Source organism: Oncorhynchus mykiss, chromosome 22 (assembly GCF_013265735.2).
Source record: "Oncorhynchus mykiss isolate Arlee chromosome 22, USDA_OmykA_1.1, whole genome shotgun sequence".
Lineage (NCBI taxonomy): Eukaryota > Metazoa > Chordata > Actinopteri > Salmoniformes > Salmonidae > Oncorhynchus > Oncorhynchus mykiss.
The window spans coordinates 31,511,079-31,533,001 of record NC_048586.1 but is presented as its reverse complement, the minus strand read 5'-3'; the positions used below and the strand labels follow the sequence as shown (position 1 = coordinate 31,533,001).

Genomic DNA, 21,923 nt, shown 5'->3' with positions numbered 1-21,923 from the left:
CAGACAACAGTACATCAGATACACTCAAGACAGACAGACGGACAGACGGACGGGCGGACGGGCGCACACACACACACAGATATCATACAGGGACACATAAAGGATCAAGATGAAAGGCATGGTCCAGAGAGCTGGGGCTATAGGTTAGACGTTAGGGTTTAGCGGTGGGGGCTAAGGGTTCAGGGGTCATAGGTCAGGGTCCAGAGGCAGTCCACTCACCCCTCGGGCTGCTGCAGGGCGTTCCTCATGGTTTTGATCTGCTGGAAATGGCAGGACATGTCTGTACTCATCACCATCTCAATCACCAGAGTCCGCAGTTCTCTGACAGACAGACAGGTTAGAGTTAGGTGAAAGAGAAATGGCAGGGCATGTCTGTACTTATTACTATCTCAATCATCAGGATCCGTAGCTCTCTGGAAACAAACACAGGAGAACAGGGTCAGTTTCCACCTAGCCACTCCAGCTGTTCTTAGATTCTCAAGGACAAGAACACAGTGTGATGTCTAGCACCGCTTCTTCACGACAAACCCCAGTCATTAGCATAGCATTTCTATACAGTACCTACTGATCGGAGTGAGCTGTGGAACGTTCCATAATCACTGAATCACAGCCAGAAGATGACTGACCACCCCTTAGAGCCTGGTTTCTCTCCAGGTTTCTTCCTAGGTTCCTGTTTTTCCTAGCCACCATGCTTCTACATTTGCATCGCTTGCTCATTGGTGTTTTAGGCTGGGTTTCTGTATAAGCACTTTGTGACAACTGCTGATGTTAAAAGGGCTTTATAAATACAGTATCTATACAAAGGTATGTGGACACCCCTTAAAATGTGTGGATTCTGCTATTTCAGCCACAACTGTTGCTGACAGGTGTACACAATTGAACACACAGCCATGCAATCTCCATAGACAAACATTGGCAGTAGAATGGGCTTACTGAAGAGCTCAGTGACTTTCAACATGGCACAGTCATAGGATGCCACCTTTCCAACAAGTCAGTTCGTCAAATGTCTGCCCTGCTAGAGCTGCCCCGGTCAACTGTAAGTGCTGTTAATGTGAAGTGAAAACTTCTAGGAGCAACAACGGCTCAGCCGCGAAGTGGTAGACCACAAAGCTCACAGAATGGGGTCGCTGAGTTCTGAAGCGCGTAGTGCGTAAAAATCGTCTGTCCTCGGTTGCAACGTTTACTACCGAGTTCTAAACTGCCTATGGAAACAACGTCAGCACAAAAACTGTTCGTCGGGAGCTTCGTGAAATGGGTTTCCATGGCCGAGCAGCCAAGCGTTGGGGGTGTAAAGCTCGCCAACATTGGACTCTGGAGCAGTGGAAACGCGTTCCCTGGAGTGATGAATCACGCTTCACCATCTTGCAGTCCGACAGACTAAACTGGGTTTGGCGGATGCCAGGAGAACACTAAAATGCCTTGAAAAAGTATTCATCCCCCTTGGCGTTTTTCCTATTTTGTTGCATTACAACCTGTCATTTAAATGTATTTATGTAATGGACATACACAAAATAGTCCAAATTGGTGAAGTGAAATAAAAAAAATAATGGAAAAGGGGTGCATGTACTGTATGTATTCACCCCCTTTGCTATGAAGCCCCTAAATAAGATCTGGTGCAATCAATTACATTCAGAAGTCGTATAATTAGTTAAATAAAGTCCACCTGTGTGCAATCTTAGTGTCACATGGTCTCAGTATATATACACCTGTTCTGAAAGGCCCCAGAGTCTGCAACACCACTTAGCAAGTGGCACCACCAAGCAAGCGGCACCATGAAGACCAAGGAGCGCTACAAACAGGTCAGGGACAAAGTTGTGGAGAAGTACAGATGAACATCCCATGGGGGACCATTAATTAAATTCTGAAAAAAATTGAAAGAATATGGCCACAACAAACCTGTCAAGAGAGGGCCGCCCACCAAAACTCATGGACCAGGCAAGTAGGGCATTCATCAGAGAGGCAATAAAGAGACCAAAGATAACCCTGAAGGAGCTGCAAAGCTCCACAGCGGAGATTGGAGTATCTGTCCATAGGACCACTTTAAACTGTACACTACACAGAGCTGGGCTTTATGGAAGAGTGGCCAGAAAAAAAGCCATTGCTTAAAGAAAAAAATAACAAAACACATTTGGTGTTCGCCAAAAGGCATGTAGGAGACTCCCCAAACAATATGGAAGAAGGTACTCTGGTCAAATGTAGCTTTTTGGCCATCAAGGAAAACGCATCTGGCACAAACCCAACACCTCCCATCACCCTGAGAACACCATCCCCGCAGTGAATGATGGGTGGGGATGTTTTTCATCGGCTTGGACTGGGAAACTGGTCAGGAAACCTGTTTCAGTCTTCCAGAAATTTGAGACTGGGACGGAGGTTCACCTTCCAGCAGGACAATGACCGTAAGCACACTGCTAAAGCAACACTTGAGTGGTTTAAGGGGAAACATTTAAATGTCTTGGAATGGCCTAGTCAAAGCCCAGACCTCAATCCAATTGAGAATCTGTGGTATGACTTTATAGAGACATACCCCAAGAGTGTTGCAGCTTTAATTGCTACAAATGGTAGCTCCACAAAGTGTTGACTTTGGGGGGTGAATAGTTATACATGCTCTTTTTTTGTGCTGTTTCCTGTTTGTTTCATAAAACAAAATATTTAGCATCTGTACCTCCCTGAACGCATTGTACCAACTGTGAAGTTTGGTGGATTAGGAATAATGGCCTGGGGCAGTTTTTCATGGTTCAGGCCAGGCCCCTTAGTTCCAGCGAAGGAAACTCTCAATGCTACAGCATACAATGACATTGTAGTCAATTCTGTGCCTCCAACATTGTGGCAACAGTTTAGGGAAAGCCCTTTCCTGTTTCAGCATGACAATACCCCTGTGCACAAAGTGAGGTCCATACAGAAATGGTTTGTCGAGATCTTCACTGGCCTGAACAGAGCCCTGACCTCAGCCCCATTGAACACCTTTAGGATGAATTGGAATTGTGAGCCAGGCCTAATCGCTCAACATCAGTGCCTGACCTCACTAATGCTTGTGTGGCTGAATGGAATAAAGTCCCTGCAGCAATGTTCCAACATCTAGTGAAAAGCCTTCCCAGAAGAGTGGAGGCTGTTATAGCAGCAATAAGGGGACCAACTCCACATTAATGCCTATGATTTTGGAATGAGATGAGTAGATGTCCACATACTTTTGGTTATGTAGTTTGATTGATTGATGGATTGAATGTAACATATTGACTCTGTCATCCAGGTTATATAATAGTCTTGCATTGAAATACACCACACCACATTCGTATCCAAACCTAGAATCAAGGCAAGTATCCAGGTTATGTTACAGTTCTTGCCCCTTCGTTCTTTGAAGTGTTGATCTCAATCAATTCATCAAATGCATTTTATAAAGCCTTTTTTACATCCGCAGTTGTCACTAAGTGCTTTACAGATATCCAGCCTAAAACCCCAAAGCTTGAGAATCTGAGGAGTCTTTCTTAACTCACCGCCAGTCATCTTTTGACAGGTTGACCAGTATGTTCATCTCATCTTCTTGCATAAGTCTATAGGCAGCACTGACATGGTGGTTCTCCAGGACTGACCGGTCATTGTACAGGATGGCCACCTCTGACCTGGAGAGAGGAAGAGAAGAAGAAGGAAGAGAAGGTGTGATTATTCATTGTGCCACATGGGGCTTCCCAGACTGGATAACTTTACCAGGTAGCCAACTTGTATGGAAACACTACCCCAGTGGGCAAAACTGGTTGAAGCGGAACTCATTCCGACCAGTTTTGAAACGACGATAGTGATTACGAAAGCGAAGGTAGCGACTCGAGATGGTAGCGATTTTAGAACACATAATCACAGAAGGGGAGTTTGAACAATACCTTCATATTCCATCTCAACACAACAACCCTCATGTCTAAAGGGCCAGAGGCCTTTCTGATCTATGTTATTAGACTAGAAAGCCATGCAGAGGTTTCAACTAAGTGAAGGGTTTAATCTCTCTCCCTTTCTCACACATTCTCACTCTGTCTCTCTTTCGTTGCGATCCCTTGTTATCACTGAGGTCAGTGAGGCAATATTAATTATTCTTATTGTGCACTTCACTTTAATGGGTTGTTTAAATGGGTTCTTTATACAGCCATGTTCCTTTCTTCAGGCTCCATTGGCATTCATTAGTCAGGGTCAGACTGACTGCACTGTCTGTCTCTCTGGGAGGCAAGTGGTGTACTAAAAGTACAATACAAGGACATCTTCAGTTTAACATTGGTATTGATAGGATGGAATGAATGGAAATGGCAATAAATAATTATCGATGAGTCATCAATCAGTCTCTTAGGTCGATTACTATCAGTGGTACAGTGGCTTAGGAATTAAAACATCTACTGACTGAAGAATACGGACACACTCACCTGGTCTGAATGTGAAAGTTGTTGGTTGTCCCAGTGTGTTCAAAGTCATGGATAGCTGCAGCAAACACCATGGCTAGAATGTCCAGTTCAGTGAGCCAGTGCTGAGAGCGGGAGAGTGAGAGCGAGAGAGAGAGAGAGAGAGAGAGAGAGATGGTAACAAGAAACATAATCAGAACCTGTCCTTTGATTTGTGTATGATGCTGGGGGATAATTCTCACCATAATGCCAGTGTGGAGCATCAGATAGTGTGCTGTCTGTGTGACGTCAGCAGCGTGGATGAGGTTGTGGTAGGGGTTTCTGTGTTTGCTGTAGCCCACCTCTAGAGCCTCTACGAAGGTCACCAGAGATGAAACTGGAATCTGGGGAAGAACAGGGAGGTTAAGACAGGTGGTTAGAGTATTAGACTAGTAACCGAAAGGTTGCAAGATCAAATCCCTGAGCTGACAAGGTACAAATCTGTCGTTCTGCCCCTGAATAAGGCCATTAACCCACTTTTTCTAAGCTGTCATTGAAAATAAGAATTAGTTATTAACTGACTTGCCTAGTTAAAAAAAAAAAAAAAAATTAAAAAAGATGACACTGGTATCTGAACAAGGAGGTTATGACACCAGAGATGACACTGGTATCTGGGTTAGAACAGAGAGGTTAAGACACCAGAGATGACACTGGTATCTGGGTTAGAACAGGGAGGTTAAGACACTTCTATCTGGGTTAGAACAGAGAGGTTAAGACACTGGTATCTGGGTTAGAACAGAGAGGTTAAAACACTGGTATCTGGGTTAGAACAGGGAGGCTATGATACCAGAGATGACACTGGTATCTGGGTTAGAACAGAGAGGTTAAGACACCAGAGATGACACTGGTATCTGGGTTAGAACAGGGAGGTTAAGACACTTCTATCTGGGTTAGAACAGAGAGGTTAAGACACTGGTATCTGGGTTAGAACAGGGAGGCTCAAAGTTTCAGCTAGATGAACAACTAGAAGGTGATTGGCTCTGTGCTGGGTCATGGAGGGCCAGTTTCACCACAGACAACCACTAACACAGTGAGTTCCAGGCAACTGGAGAGACAGAAGTCAAATGTTATCACGCACATCACCGACTTCATTACAGAAAATATAACTCATGCACACTCCTGCAATATACTGTATTACATCTGCAAGTTGTTTATTGTTCAAATTGTTATGTGTGCGGGAGTTAGCTTTTCTACAATGAAGCTGGAGAGATAAAGAGATACACGTGTGGGAGCTTCGTGTACATGTACTGTAGCTTGTGTGCAAGCTTAACTTCTATTGCTTAATCAGACTAAGAGCAGAGCACGGCCCAGAACACTGCTCTTCCTAAATCCACTATCTGTAGGCGACTATCTTTGGGTGACTATTTGTAGGCAACTATCTATGGGTGACTATCATTAGGTGACAATCTGTAGGTGACAATATACAGTAGGCAACTATCTGTAGGTGACCATCTATGGATGACCATCTGTAGGCGACTATCTATGGGTGACTATCTGTAGGTGACTATATATATAGTAGGCAACTATCTGTAGGTGACTATCTATGGGTGACTAAGGTCCTGTTCCTCTGCCCAGACATTTTTTGCTGATACATGCCATATCTTACAACACCTGGATAGGTATTTTATATCAGCTTACCACATCATATGTTACAGCAATCTGGTGCCCGACGGCACAGTCCATGCAATGTCTGAGCAGTGGAACACGACCTATCTATAGGTGACTATCTGTAGGTGACAGGGCTGAAGTGGCAGAAGTGTAAATATGTATAGGTCGGGTATTGATGGATTCACAAGGTGGGGCTACAAACAATATGACTTGGAATAGAGGGTCACTGTTGTATGATCTGTAACACATTATGGCTACATAAGAGTACTACATGCCTCAAACCCTGCTGTGTGTTCTGGGCCCTGCTCTTAGTTATGTCATATAGTGTTATGTAGTGTTATGTAGCCCTTATGACAGAGCGTTCAAGTAAAGTCCAACCATATGATCATATTAATGAAAAGATTATCCTCAAATTGGGATCAAAGCACAGTAAGTGTCGGTGATATTCTCACCACTCATCTAACAGAGGACGTGTACAAACTCTCATCTAAAACCAGACAAAGAGATGAGGACAAAGAACAGAACAGTGTGAGGTTGGAGTGCTAAATGATGTCTTCACGAGGCACCCAGAGGCCTGTGGTGTAGAACAGACGACAGAGGGAGACACACACACACAATACCCACGCATGCATGCACTCACAAACAGACCCACACACACACACGCACACGCACATACACACACATTTCAGGGACCCTTTTTGGCTCTTGAGCGCTACTTTCAGAATTACTGGTTTAAAAGTTTACAAAACCTCTGTTCAATTACTCACACACACAGATAGATGTACTCACACACATAGATAGATGCACTCACACACAGAGATAGATGCACTCACACACATAGATGTACTCACAAACATAGATAGATGTACTCACACACAGAGATAGATGCACTCAAACACAGAGATAGATGCACTCACACACACAGAGATAGATGCACTCACACACACAGAGATAGATGCACTCACACACAGAGATAGATGCACTCACACACAGAGAGATAGATGCACTCACACACAGAGAGATAGATGCACTCACACACACACAGATAGATGTACTCACACACACAGACCCTGACGTTAACGATCAAGAGAGAGACTGAAGAAAGACTAACCCTGAAGCGGTTGATCAGATCATAGCGGGTGAGCAGTTCGTACACCAGGAACTTCAATGCGTGTTCACTGCTGGCCTCGTGGAGGGCAAACACATCAAAGGCCCATTTATCTACATCCTGGAAACAATCAGATGATGGTAGGGATGATGACAGCACATAATTAAATACAACATACATTGGGTACTATAAAATAAAACATATTACTTACACACAATAACACATTTTATCCTCTCTATGGATTTCAGAATAGGATGATGTTATGATAAAGTCAGGTATATATTGTACAGCTGTAATAAAGCCTGTATTCTGTATCATTATGAATGATATGACACAGTTTATTATCCCTGTAATGTTTTAAAATGGCATCATTCCCATCTCAAAAAAGTATATAAAATCACGAGGAATTCAGCTAAAATCATTGTAATTGATTGAAATCCGTTCCCAAATATACCCACATGTAAAAAGAAAGACGTGATCATGTCTCAGCGTAATCAAAGTATGAAGTGATTGTTATTATAATATTTTAAGACTCAATCTCTTTTTGAGCATACTCGTGCTAAATTTGTAGTGTTAAACATTTAATTAAAATGATACTTCAGCCCACGACAATCTGCTCTGACAAAAATCAGGCTGAATTCTAGCTGCCTACCCTACTGTATAGTAGGCATAGTAATGGTAATATGATGTACAGTATCAAGCACCTTCAAAACAGCGATGGCAGCTGGAGGGTACGTCAGCCCAGCCATGTTAGACGTCCGTCTGTACATCCTGAAGACAGATACACAATCATTAGGTAGTTAGACAAAATAATTGCAATATGCCCAGTGGGCAAAATGGGTTGAAATAATGCTAGAATAATTAGTGGTTGTAATGATTTAATTTAAAGTCAGTTTTGCCTGCTGTGGCAGCTCGTGTACATGTACTTTGTACACATAGAAAACACAGGGACAACAAACAGCGGCTGATGATTTCAATTGTATACATCCTTTTATGGTATCAAAATGCTGCAGTGTCATAAAGACACAATACCTCCGTTTTCAACAATAACCAGTAATGGTGGGAGCAACAGTAATTACATTTTTTTTTTAAACTAAAAGGCAGCAAGGCTTTTGAGAAGGCATTCTTTGTAGATAAAATACTTTTGGACCGGCCAAAGGCTGGGTGTTGAAAGGGGTGCGGGGTGGGATGAGACAGAACTGTTAAATAAGGCCAAAGAAAGACTGGGCTGTGGAAACACAACAAAGAAAGACTGGACTGTGGAAACACAACAAAGAAAGACTGGGCTGTGGAAACACAACAAAGAAAGACTGGGCTGTGGAAACACAACAAAGAATGACTGGGCTGTGGAAACACAACAAAGAAAGACTAGGCTGTGGAAACAGTAACAAAGAAAGACTGGGCTGTGGAAACAGCAACAAAGAAAGACTGGGCTGTGGCAACAGCAACAAAGAAAGACTGGGCTGTGGCAACAGCAACAAAGAAAGACTGGGCTGTGGCAACAGCAACAAAGAAAGACTGGGCTGTGGCAACAGCAACAAAGAAAGACTGGGCTGTGGAAACAGCAACAAAGAAAGACTGGGCTGTGGCAACAGCAACAAAGAAAGACTGGGCTGTGGAAACAGCAACAAAGAAAGACTGGGCTGTGGCAACAGCAACAAAGAAAGACTGGGCTGTGGCAACAGCAACAAAGAAAGACTGGGCTGTGGAAACAGCAACAAAGAAAGACTGGGCTGTGGAAACAGCAACAAAGAAAGACTGGGCTGTGGAAACAGCAACAAAGAAAGACTGGGCTGTGGAAACACAACAAAGAAAGACTGGGCTGTGGAAACACAACAAAGAAAGACTGGGCTGTGGCAACAGCAACAAAGAAAGACTGGGCTGTGGAAACAGCAACAAAGAAAGACTGGGCTGTGGAAACACAACAAAGAAAGACTAGGCTGTGGAAACAGTAACAAAGAAAGACTGGGCTGTGGAAACAGCAACAAAGAAAGACTGGGCTGTGGCAACAGCAACAAAGAAAGACTGGGCTGTGGAAACAGCAACAAAGAAAGACTGGGCTGTGGCAACAGCAACAAAGAAAGACTGGGCTGTGGAAACACAACAAAGAAAGACTGGGCTGTGGAAACAGCAACAAAGAAAGACTGGGCTGTGGAAACACAACAAAGAAAGACTGGGCTGTGGAAACAGCAACAAAGAAAGACTGGGCTGTGGAAACACAACAAAGAAAGACTGGGCTGTGGAAACAGCAACAAAGAATGACTGGGCTGTGGAAACAGCTACAAAGAAAGACTGGGCTGTGGAAACAGCAACAAAGAAAGACTGGGCTGTGGCAACAGCAACAAAGAAAGACTGGGCTGTGGAAACAGCTACAAAGAAAGACTGGGCTGTGGAAACAGCAACAAAGAATGACTGGGCTGTGGAAACAGCTACAAAGAAAGACTGGGCTGTGGAAACAGCAACAAAGAAAGACTGGGCTGTGGAAACAGCAACAAAGAATGACTGGGCTGTGGAAACAGCAACAAAGAATGACTGGGCTGTGGAAACAGCTACAAAGAAAGACTGGGCTGTGGAAACAGCAACAAAGAAAGACTGGGCTGTGGAAACAGCAACAAAGAAAGACTGGGCTGTGGAAACACAACAAAGAAAGGTGTGACATGTCGGAATCCAGCCAAGTTCACTCTGTTCTTCAAGTGTCTAGCTAATTTAAGAGAAGAGGGCTGCGTCCCAAATAGCACACTATTCTCTACGGGTAATGGTCAAAAGTTGTGCACTATAGAGGGAATAGGGTACAATTTGGAACTCATCCTACATGTAGTTAATAAAAGAGAAGAAGAATCTGGCAGGCTGGGCTTTGACTGTATTCTCCTCTCTCCTCTTCTCTGAGAATGTTTGTAATCACAGACCTGTTAGTTTTTCACAGGATAATCTGGGCTGAAGAGATCACACTGTCTGACAGACATACTTTATAACTGTAACAACAGATCTTACAACATTCTTAACATGTGGAATTACAACACACATTTTATAACTCAAATTATACTGTTGGTCACTAAAGAAGAACCCATCAAACACATTAAACATTAACCTATTTAGTTTGACGAATTTGAGAAATAAACTAAGAAATAAAAACTGTCGAACCGAGCATGAAATCTCAAATACCTGCATTGTGCCTTTCATTTTGTAATATTCAGCTTCAGGAAATAAAGATGTAGAGGATTGTTTCCAACAGGTGTCTATGGCACACTGAAATAGCCTAGTAGTTGCCATGGGAATAAGAGTGAGACACAGGCCCTACGAGCAGCTCGGGGAGATTGAGACGCGTTGCTGAATATTATGTTTACATATTCATGTTGGTGCCCAATGTAAGTAGGCAATTATGCTCAAGAAATTGTACGCACATTTCACTAATGTCCATTTCTATTACTGGCAGAATGTCTGTTGTTCTTTACTTCTAAGAGCAACACCACAACTGAAAGCCACCATGTCTGTTTGTGCCCAGGTTTTGAATAATAATCATTTTCTATTGACAGTTGTGTTTTCCTTTTAAGAAACAACACTACCTCTGAAGTAATTCATAGGAGCTTGGAATAAGTGTTGATGGTCTGATGGTATGTTGTTTTTGTACTTATCTGTACATGTCTCTGCATACTTATCAATATCAATAGCCTACTATAATTCTCTTATAGGGTTATTTCCCCATGCCTCATGAAAGTACAATCTCTCAACAAAAAATAGTGTGTGTGTGTGTGTGTGCATGTGTGCGTGTGCGTGTACCTCTCGACGAAGATGCCAGCCTGCACGGCATGGACGATGCTCCTGAACCGTGGTTTCTCCTCGGGTCGTCTCCTGACCACGCCCATCTTCCTGGTGAAGGTTGAGGCCAGCCAATCACGCACCTCCATGGGCACAGAGTCCGCCTGGATGTCACTGAGCTCATCCTCAGTGTCCAGAAGACGCCTGGTAGGGGGACATCAAGGGACAGTCACACTCCGGCTCACATAGAATACACATTACACAAATGTATCAGCACCATACTATACCTCACAACCCTACCATACTATACCTCATAACCCTACCATACTATACCTCACAACCCTACCATACTATACCTCATAACCCTACCATACTATACCTCATAACCCTACCATACTATACCTCACAACCCTACCATACTATACCTCACAACCCTACCATACTATACCTCATAACCCTACCATACTATACCTCACAACCCTACCATACTATACCTCACAATCCTACCATACTATACCTCATAACCCTACCATACTATACCTCACAACCCTACCATACTATACCTCATAACCCTACCATACTATACCTCACAACCCTACCATACTATACCTCATAACCCTACCATACTATACCTCATAACCCTACCATACTATACCTCATAACCCTACCATACTATACCTCATAACCCTACCATACTATACCTCATACCCTACCATACCTCATAACCCTACCATACTATACCTCACAACCCTACCATACTATACCTCATAACCCTACCATACTATACCTCACAACCCTACCATACTATACCTCACAACCCTACCATACTATACCTCATAACCCTACCATACTATACCTCATAACCCTACCATACTATACCTCATAACCCTACCATACTATACCTCATAACCCTACCATACTATACCTCATACCCTACCATACCTCATAACCCTACCATACTATACCTCATAACCCTACCATACTATACCTCATACCCTACCATACCTCATAACCCTACCATACTATACCTCACAACCCTACCATACTATACCTCATAACCCTACCATACTATACCTCACAACCCTACCATACTATACCTCATAACCCTACCATATTATACCTCATAACCCTACCATACTATACCTCATAACCCTACCATACTATACCTCATAACCCTACCATACTATACCTCATAACCCTACCATACTATACCTCATAACCCTATCATACTATACCTCACAACCCTACCATACTATACCTCATAACCCTACCATACTATACCTCATAACCCTACCATACTATACCTCATACCCTACCATACCTCATAACCCTACCATACTATACCTCATAACCCTACCATACTATACCTCATACCCTACCATACCTCATAACCCTACCATACTATACCTCACAACCCTACCATACTATACCTCATAACCCTACCATACTATACCTCACAACCCTACCATACTATACCTCATAACCCTACCATATTATACCTCATAACCCTACCATACTATACCTCATAACCCTACCATACTATACCTCATAACCCTACCATACTATACCTCATAACCCTACCATACTATACCTCATAACCCTATCATACTATACCTCACAACCCTACCATACTATACCTCATAACCCTACCATACTATACCTCATAACCCTACCATACTATACCTCATAACCCTACCATACTATACCTCATAACCCTACCATACTATACCTCATAACCCTATCATACTATACCTCACAACCCTACCATACTATACCTCATAACCCTACCATACTATACCTCATAACCCTACCATACTATACCTCACAACCCTACTATACTATACCTCATAACCCTACCATACTATACCTCATAACCCTACCATACTATACCTCACAACCCTACCATACTATACCTCATAACCCTACCATACTATACCTCATAACCCTACCATATTATACCTCATAACCCTACCATACTATACCTCATAACCCTACCATACTATACCTCATAACCCTACCATACTATACCTCATAACCCTACCATACTATACCTCATAACCCTATCATACTATACCTCACAACCCTACCATACTATACCTCATAACCCTACCATACTATACCTCATAACCCTACCATACTATACCTCATACCCTACCATACCTCATAACCCTACCATACTATACCTCATAACCCTACCATACTATACCTCATACCCTACCATACCTCATAACCCTACCATACTATACCTCACAACCCTACCATACTATACCTCATAACCCTACCATACTATACCTCACAACCCTACCATACTATACCTCATAACCCTACCATATTATACCTCATAACCCTACCATACTATACCTCATAACCCTACCATACTATACCTCATAACCCTACCATACTATACCTCATAACCCTACCATACTATACCTCACAACCCTACTATACTATACCTCATAACCCTACCATACTATACCTCACAACCCTACCATACTATACCTCATAACCCTACCATACTATACCTCATAACCCTACCATACTATACCTCATAACCCTACCATACTATACCTCATAACCCTACCATACTATACCTCATAACCCTACCATACTATACCTCATAACCCTACCATACTATACCTCATAACCCTACCATACCTCATAACCCTACCATACTATACCTCATAACCCTACCATACTATACCTCATAACCCTACCATACTATACCTCATAACCCTACCATACTATACCTCATAACCCTACCATACTATACCTCATAACCCTACCATACTATACCTCACAACCCTACCATACTATACCTCATAACCCTACCATACTATACCTCATACCCTACCATACCTCATAACCCTACCATACTATACCTCATAACCCTACCATACTATACCTCATAACCCTACCATACTATACCTCACAACCCTACCATACTATACCTCATAACCCTACCATACTATACCTCATAACCCTACCATACTATACCTCACAACCCTACCATACTATACCTCATAACCCTACCATACTATACCTCATAACCCTACCATACTATACCTCATAACCCTACCATACTATACCTCATAACCCTACCATACTATACCTCCCAAATAATGAATACATAATGGTAAATAAGGTTATCCAAGCAATAATAACATCCCTAGAGAGTAGTAAAAATAATAAAAATACATAGAAATAAATCCAGAAAAGTTCAATGGAATGTGTTATAACCCGGTCTGGCACAAAGAGAAGTTTAAAGTGTGAGACAGACCTACACACACTCTGCATACATAAGTGTCCCATATCTGGAGCTAAATCAGTTTTCTTTTATTCCAGGCTATATCTAAACTTTTTGCTAACAGAAATTAACAATGAACAAAGTAAACATGTTCAGTTTCTCCTCATGGCTCAGCCACATAATGCCAGGTTATATCTGGTGGGCTTTCTCCTCATGGCTCAGCCACATAATGTCAGGGTTTCCATGGCCGAGCAGCCACAAACAAGCCTAAGATCGCCATGTGCAATGTCAAGCGTCGGTTGGAGTTATGTAAAGCTCGCCTCCATTAGACTCTGGAGCAGTGGAAACGTGTTCTCTGGAGTGATGAATCACACTTACCATTCAGCAGGCGGACGAATCTGGGTTTGGCGGATGCCAGGAGAACGCTACCTGCCCCAATGCATAGTGCGAACTGTAAAGTTTGGTGGAGGAGGAATAATGGTCTGTGGTCGGTTTTTCATGGTTCGGGCTCGGTCCATTAGTTCCAGTGAAGGGAAATCTTAACACTACAGCATACAGTGACATTCTAGATGATTCTGTGCTTCCAACTTTGTGGCAACAGTTTGGGGAAGGCCCTTTCCTGTTTCAGCATGACAATGCCCCCGTGCACAAAGCAGAAATGGTTTGTCCATACAGAAATGGTTTGTCGAGATCGGTGTGGAAGATCTTGACTGGCCTGCACAGAGTCCTGACCTCAATCCCATCAAACACCTTTGGGATGAATTGGAACGCTGACTGCGAGCCAGGTCTAATAGCCCAACATCAGTGCAGTGCCCGACCTCACTAATGCTCTTGTGGCTGAATGGAAGCAAGTCCCCACAGAAATGCTCCAGCATCTAGTGGAAATCCTTCCCAGAAGAGTGGAGGCTGTTATAGCAGCAAGGGGGGGACCAACTCCATATTAACGCCCATGATTTTGGAATGAGCAGGTGTGAATTTATTCACCAAAACAAAAGTGAAAAACAATTATCTTAGCAGCTGGTTTTCTAAAATCCATCAAGTGTTTTTTTCATGTGAATCATGAGTCTTGATCTTTTCCACCAATTGACTGTACTATTTACATTGACACCCTTTATTATTTCTATATCTTCATTGTTTTACACTGACTCTCTTGCACTGGCTCTATACACACATACTACACACACACACTTTACATACGCTGCTGCTATACACTGCTGCAATACGCTGCTGCTACTCTGTTTATGATACATCCTGATCGCCTAGTCACTTTTACCTCTACCCACATGTACAGTGCATGCGGAAAGTATTCAGACCCCTTGACTTTTTCCACATTTTGTTACGATACTCATACGTTACCCCCCCTCATATATCTACACACAATACCCCATAATGACAAAGCAAAAACAGGTTTTTAGAATTTTTCGCAAATGTATTAAAAATGTACTCAGTACTTTGGCAGTAAAAGCACCTTTGGCAGTCAATACAGCCTCGATTCATCTTGGGTATGACGTAACAAGCTTGGCACACCTGTATTTGGGGAGTTTCTCCCATTCTTCTCCTCTCAAGCTCTGTCAGGTTGGATGGTGAAAGTCTCTGCACAGCTATTTTCAGGTCTCTCCAGAGATGTTCGACCGGGTTCAAGTCCGAGCTCTGGCTGGGCCACTCAAGGACAATCAGAGACTTGCCCCGAAGCCACTCCTGCGTTGTCTTGGCTGTGTGCTTAGGGTCGTTGCCCTGTTGGAAGGTGAACCTTCACCCCAGTCTGAGGTATTGAGCTCTCTGGAGCAGGTTTTCATCAAGGATCTCTCGGTACTTTGCTCCGTTCATCTTTCCCTTGACCCTGACTAGTCTCCCAGTCCCTGCCACTGAAAAACATCCCAACAGCATGATACTGCCACCACCATGCTTCACTGTAGGGATGGTGCCAGATTTTCACCAGACGTGACGCTGGGAATTCAGGCCAAAGAGCTTGGAATCTTGTTTCTCATGGTCTGAGAGTCCTTTAGGTGCCTTTTGGCAAACTCCAAGCGGGCTGTCATGTGCTTTTTATTGAGGATTGGCTTCCGTCTGGCCACTCTACCATAAAGGCCTGATTGGTGGAGTGCTGCAGAGATGGTTGTACTTCTGGAAGGTTCTCCCATCGCCACAGAGGAACTCTGGAGCTCTGTCAGCATGACCATTGGGTTCTTGATCACCTCACTGACCAAGGCCCTTCTTCCCAATTGCTCAGTTCAGCGCGCAGTCAGCTCTAGGGAGATTCTTGGTGGTTCCAAACTTCTTCCATTTAAGAATGATGGAGGCCACTGTGTTCTTGGGGACCTTCAATGCTGCAGACATTTTTTGGTACCCTTCCCCAGATCTGTGCCTAGACACAATCCTACCTCGGAGGGCTACGGACAATTCCTTCGACTTCACGGTTTGAATTTTGCTCTGACATGCACTGTCAACTGTGGGACCTTATATAGATAGGTGTGTGCCTTTCCCAATCATGTACAACAATTTGTAGAAACATCTCAAGGATGTTGAATGTCATTTTGAGTCTCATAGCAAAGGGTCTGAATACTTATGTAAATAGGGTATTTCTGTTTTTTATTATTTACACATTTGCAAACATTTCTAAAAGCCTGTTTTCGCTTTGTTATTATGAGGTGTTGTGTGTAGATTGACGGGGAAAATGTTGTATTTAATTTATTTTAGAATAAGGCTATAACGTAACAAAATGTGGAAAAATTAAAGGGGTTTAAATGCACTGTACATAGGATATTACCTCCATTCCCTCAACTACCTCGTACCCCTGCACATTGACTCACTACTGGTACTCCTTGTATGTAGCCTCGTTATTGTTTTTACTGTGTTTTGTCTTACTTTTGAACTCTGCACTGTTGGCAATGGGCTCATTAGGAAGCATTTTACTGTTAATTCTAAACCTGTTGCATCCGGCGCAGGTGACCAATACAATTTGATTTGATGATTTGATTTGATGTCTTTTTCCAAATCACGAATAAACATAACAGAGTCAGTGATAAGGTGTCTCCTTGTTTTACAACTTAGGGTGTGGGGAAACCAATCTGTATGATATTCAATAACACATTCATATTTAGATTTTGGTCATTTAGCAGGAGTTCTTGAGCCTTATCAACTTACAGTCAAACAAGGCTGATAAAACTAACATCACAGTCATAGCAGGGAAAAACTTTCTTTAACCTTTTACGGAAAATGTTGTTGTAGTTAAGGATACATTGGTGTTCAAAATAATTGTAATTACAACAAGATATCTTATGATATCTTTGACTATCACTGGATAGTGCCAATACAATACTGAGATATACATGATCATTTGACGCCAGAGGAATGAAACACAGTTCAATACAGTGAAATTGACTACTAAACTGTAAGAAAATGATTTGTACATAATTTTACTGTAATTACAAGGGATTAGAACAAGCAGGTTGGCTGTAGGCATTTGCATATTAATAAATACTAGGTGTTTTATATAACTTGCACTTCTAGAGGCCTAAACAAAAGGCTTCTAAACTAAAGAGATGAAATGGACATGGGTAAATATTCAGCCATTAAACCATTTAAGACCCCCTAGCACTCTGATCTGTTCCCTATATACATGCGCCTGCAAATCTTTTTCATTCCAGTGCAGCATAATTTACAGTACGCTGTACAGTACGGTATTTTACTGTGCATTCTATGGTAATCTACTGCATTCAGTGTATATTTATTTAACTAGGCAAGTCAGTTAAGAACAGATTCTTATTTACAATGATGGCCTACCCCGGCCAAACCTGGGCCAATAGTGCGCCGCCCTATGGGACTCCCAGTCACGACCGGGAGTAAACCAAGTACTGCAGTGACGCCTCTTGCACTGAGATGCAGTGTCCTTAGACCACTGCGCCACTCAGGAGTATACAGTATCATACTTTTGATTAATACAGTAAGTTACTGATAAAATTACAAAAACGGCTAACAGTGTAGTATACTGTAGGTTCCATTTCCTGCAAAGGTATGCTATAAATGTCACTCTTTGTTTCCATTGCTGATTGTAATGTAATGAGTTGAGAGGCCAGGTATATTGAGTCTTGTAAATGTCTGTTTACCTGTCCTGGTATGGAGCTGTGTGATCTCCAGTAAATGTATGTTTACCTGTCCTGGTATGGAGCTGTGTGATCTCCAGTAAATGTCTGTTTACCTGTCCTGGTATGGAGCTGTGTGATCTCCAGTAAATGTATGTTTACCTGTCCTGGTATGGAGCTGTGTGATCTCCAGTAAATGTCTGTTTACCTGTCCTGGTATGGAGCTGTGTGATCTCCAGTAAATGTCTGTTTACCTGTCCTGGTATGGAGCTGTGTGATCTCCAGTAAATGTCTGTTTACCTGTCCTGGTATGGAGCTGTGTGATCTCCAGTAAATGTCTGTTTACCTGTCCTGGTATGGAGCTGTGTGATCTCCAGTAAATGTCTGTTTACCTGTCCTGGTATGGAGCTGTGTGATCTCCAGTAAATGTCTGTTTACCTGTCCTGGTATGGAGCTGTGTGATCTCCAGTAAATGTCTGTTTACCTGTCCTGGTATGGAGCTGTGTGATCTCCAGTAAATGTCTGTTTACCTGTCCTGGTATGGAGCTGTGTGATCTCCAGTAAATGTCTGTTTACCTGTCCTGGTATGGAGCTGTGTGATCTCCAGTAAATGTCTTTCTGAAGGCTGAATGGGGTTCTAACTGGATGAAGTGTAACTGACAGGTTCTCTTTCCACTGCAGTTTGTTTTGTTTCCCTTCTTCCTGTCTCACAGTGAGTCATCTTGTTTTACTGAGGAAAATAGCCTTGGTGATTTACTAACTGGAAAACAGATCTTTAGTCTTCATGTGAAAGAAAATGAGAAGAGAGGCATATATTTTTCATGATGTGATTATAGTGTCAACATTAGGTTAGATTCTAACGTAAGGAAATGAGGCCTTTAGAATCGCGATAAGGGTGCAGGTCAGGACTTCCTTCTGCAAGTAATTATTCTGAAATTGTAATACTGAGCGACCGTGAAAATAAATAATGATTTATTATGATGGGAAACAAAATTACTACACAAATATGATTCAATCAAAGTCTATGGGTACTGACCAACTAATGCACTACATAGTATATATGGTGCCATTTGGGATGCACACAAAGAACGACTTCATTGCAGTTTGTTTTGTTTCCCTTCTTCCTGTCTCACAGTGAGTCATCTTATTTAACTGAGGAAAATAGCCTTGGTGATTTACTAACTGGAAAACAGATCTTTAGTCTTCATGAAAATGTGGCCAATGAAGGAGAAGAGAAGCAGATATTTTTCATGATGTAATTATAGTGTCAGCATTAGATTAGATACTAACGTAAGGAAATTAGGTGTGTAGAATGGTGATACGGGTGCAGGTCAGGACTTCCTTCTGCAAGTAATTATTCTGAAATTGTAAAACTGAACGACCGTAAAAAACAAGAATAAACGACATAGTAAGTATGGTGCCATCTGGGATGCACACAAAGAACGACTTCATTATTTTGTTTGGATCAAACTTCTGGAAATGTAGCAGTGCTTTCTGGCAAACATGCCTTATGTTGTGGTGATTGAAGAGAGTTCTAGCACTGAGGACCAAAACCTTGTTAATGAAGAGCCAATACTAAAGGGAGGGAGATAGAATTGGGGCCTCAGAGAGATAGAATTGGGGCCTCAGAGAGATAGAATTGGGGCCTGAGAGAGAGAGAGAGAGAGAGAGAGAGAGAGAGAGAGAGAGAGAGAGAGAGAGAGAGAGGAGAGAGAGAAAGAGAGAGACATAGACAGAGACAGAGAGAGAGAGAGAGAGAGAGAGATATGTTGAACATGAGCTCTGTCAACATGCCTGCATGTGATCAGTCTACAGGCTATGTAAACACCTGCTTATCGTTGGAGAGCACAGCTGAGCTGACACACTGCAGTCTGCATAAACAACTACAGCCACAACAGCCCAGACTGAGGGGGGTGTGGGGCTCAGTCAGAATCTAGTTTAATAGTCTCCTCCATGGAGAGATGGAAAGCGTCCCACATGGAGTTGAAGAAGTAAAGCAGGGAGTGGATCAGCCTCCTTTCAGTTTATCTGTCACCCCATTTGAAGACAGACGTTCCCCCCTGACGTTTTCTCCCTGTCTCTGGCTTCAACACACATATAAGCATACACACGCACATGTACACGCATGTGAACGCGCACACACACACACACACACACACACACACACACACACACACACACACACACACACACACACACACACACACACACACACACACACACACACACACACACACCAGTCATTGATGGCTGGAGGGATAACCTTAATCAGTAGAATAACAGGCCAGACACAGACAGAACTGAGACACAGAAGGAGAACTGAGACACATAGGGAGAACTGAAGGGCTTTGATAAGCATACACATAGACACTGTTTGTACTGGAAACCTCACTTTCCAAACTGTCTGAGCTAAGGCACTAAAACAGAATAGTACCACACTGGTAGTACTGCACTCGATTCTGTCAAGGAATTTTATCATCAGAATATGTTTTATATATATATATGACTTGTATTGTCTGTGAGTTGTATTTGTGCCGTTCTTTCCTGTACCTTCAGCCGTGCAGAAAGTGCAATATACTTGCTGTAGTCATGCATGGAATGGGATTTCTTTGAAATGCACTCACCTGGTTTCATCAATATAGACTGCCTCTAGAACAGAGGCTGCATACTCTATATTCTTCCTCAGGTCCACCACGTTCACCTCTCCCTTGTCCAGCTGCTTCACCAGGCATCTCAATCTGTAAAGAGCAAGGTGGATCCATATTTCATCTTCACGTACAGTATGAGCTGATGAACACTGGATAATACTTACAGTACGGAGAAGAGTACGTCAATACGACTCAACTGTGCCATTGCATTATGTGTCAAAGAGTTCACTTATTCTATAGGCCTACATTGGATTCTATATCAACTGACAGTCAGCTTTAATACTAGCCTATATGTCTCTGGGTTAGGTCAAAGACCAATGGTTTGACAATTTGAGACAGTATAAATATTACAGTTATTGATCTGTTATGTTGTGCAGATAGCAGCAGTAGTTAAACAGGTTAGCCATGACAGATATTTGATAATAATGAATACTCTACCACATAATCCAATCAAATCATTCTATTTTAGATGGTTCAGACGGATCTTAAGTCCTACAGCACAGAATCACATTGACTAACTTTACAATGCCAACAACTAAAGCTTTCAGTGTGAACACTGAACTTTTTGAGAAAACACACAAAGCCAATGTCCTTGAAACTGCCATTAAAGGTCTACAAGGGAAGCAGTTCTCATTATCCTGCAGTATTTCAAGGACTAAACTAAACTCAGTTTTTTTATTCATGAACTGCAAAGGCACAGAAGGCAGAGAGGGAACGTGTCTTTACTGTAAGTAGGAGAACTGTCAGGATCACTGGTCCTGCCGCAGCAGAAAGGATCTGGGCTGGCGTGTGTGTGTATGTCTCTCCCAGTGTGTGTGTGTGAAACCATCCAAAGAATGAGCACCATTGAACTCCGCCGACTGTCTGATCAACAAAGCCCGGAAAGTGAGTGGCGTCTGTGAAGCCTTTGGTTCTGCTAGCATACAACTTTAAATATTTACCACGGGACTAGTGCCTCGTTACAACAGGGGATTGACACAGATCCATGCCTCGCCTCAGCAGGCACACACAGTCTCCAAACCTCAGACCCCCAACCAACCCTCAGAGAAATGAATTAGGATG

At 42.6% G+C, this 21,923-nt stretch overlaps 1 protein-coding gene across 3 annotated transcripts in view; it reads right to left on the bottom strand.

Annotated features, from left to right (window-relative positions):
- Nucleotides 1–21,923, bottom strand: part of pde1a (phosphodiesterase 1A, calmodulin-dependent) — a 77,511-nt gene that overhangs the window by 2,520 nt on the left and 53,068 nt on the right. For all 3 annotated transcript variants that reach the window (XM_036959121.1, XM_036959123.1, XM_036959122.1), the window contains 8 exons: nucleotides 20,838–20,951; nucleotides 10,909–11,091; nucleotides 7,836–7,902; nucleotides 7,135–7,251; nucleotides 4,619–4,759; nucleotides 4,401–4,501; nucleotides 3,492–3,617; nucleotides 220–321 (listed from right to left, as the gene is read on the bottom strand). In XM_036959121.1, the coding sequence (XP_036815016.1) occupies nucleotides 220–321; nucleotides 3,492–3,617; nucleotides 4,401–4,501; nucleotides 4,619–4,759; nucleotides 7,135–7,251; nucleotides 7,836–7,902; nucleotides 10,909–11,091; nucleotides 20,838–20,951 (951 nt within the window). The remainder of the gene's footprint in view (nucleotides 1–219; nucleotides 322–3,491; nucleotides 3,618–4,400; nucleotides 4,502–4,618; nucleotides 4,760–7,134; nucleotides 7,252–7,835; nucleotides 7,903–10,908; nucleotides 11,092–20,837; nucleotides 20,952–21,923) is intronic.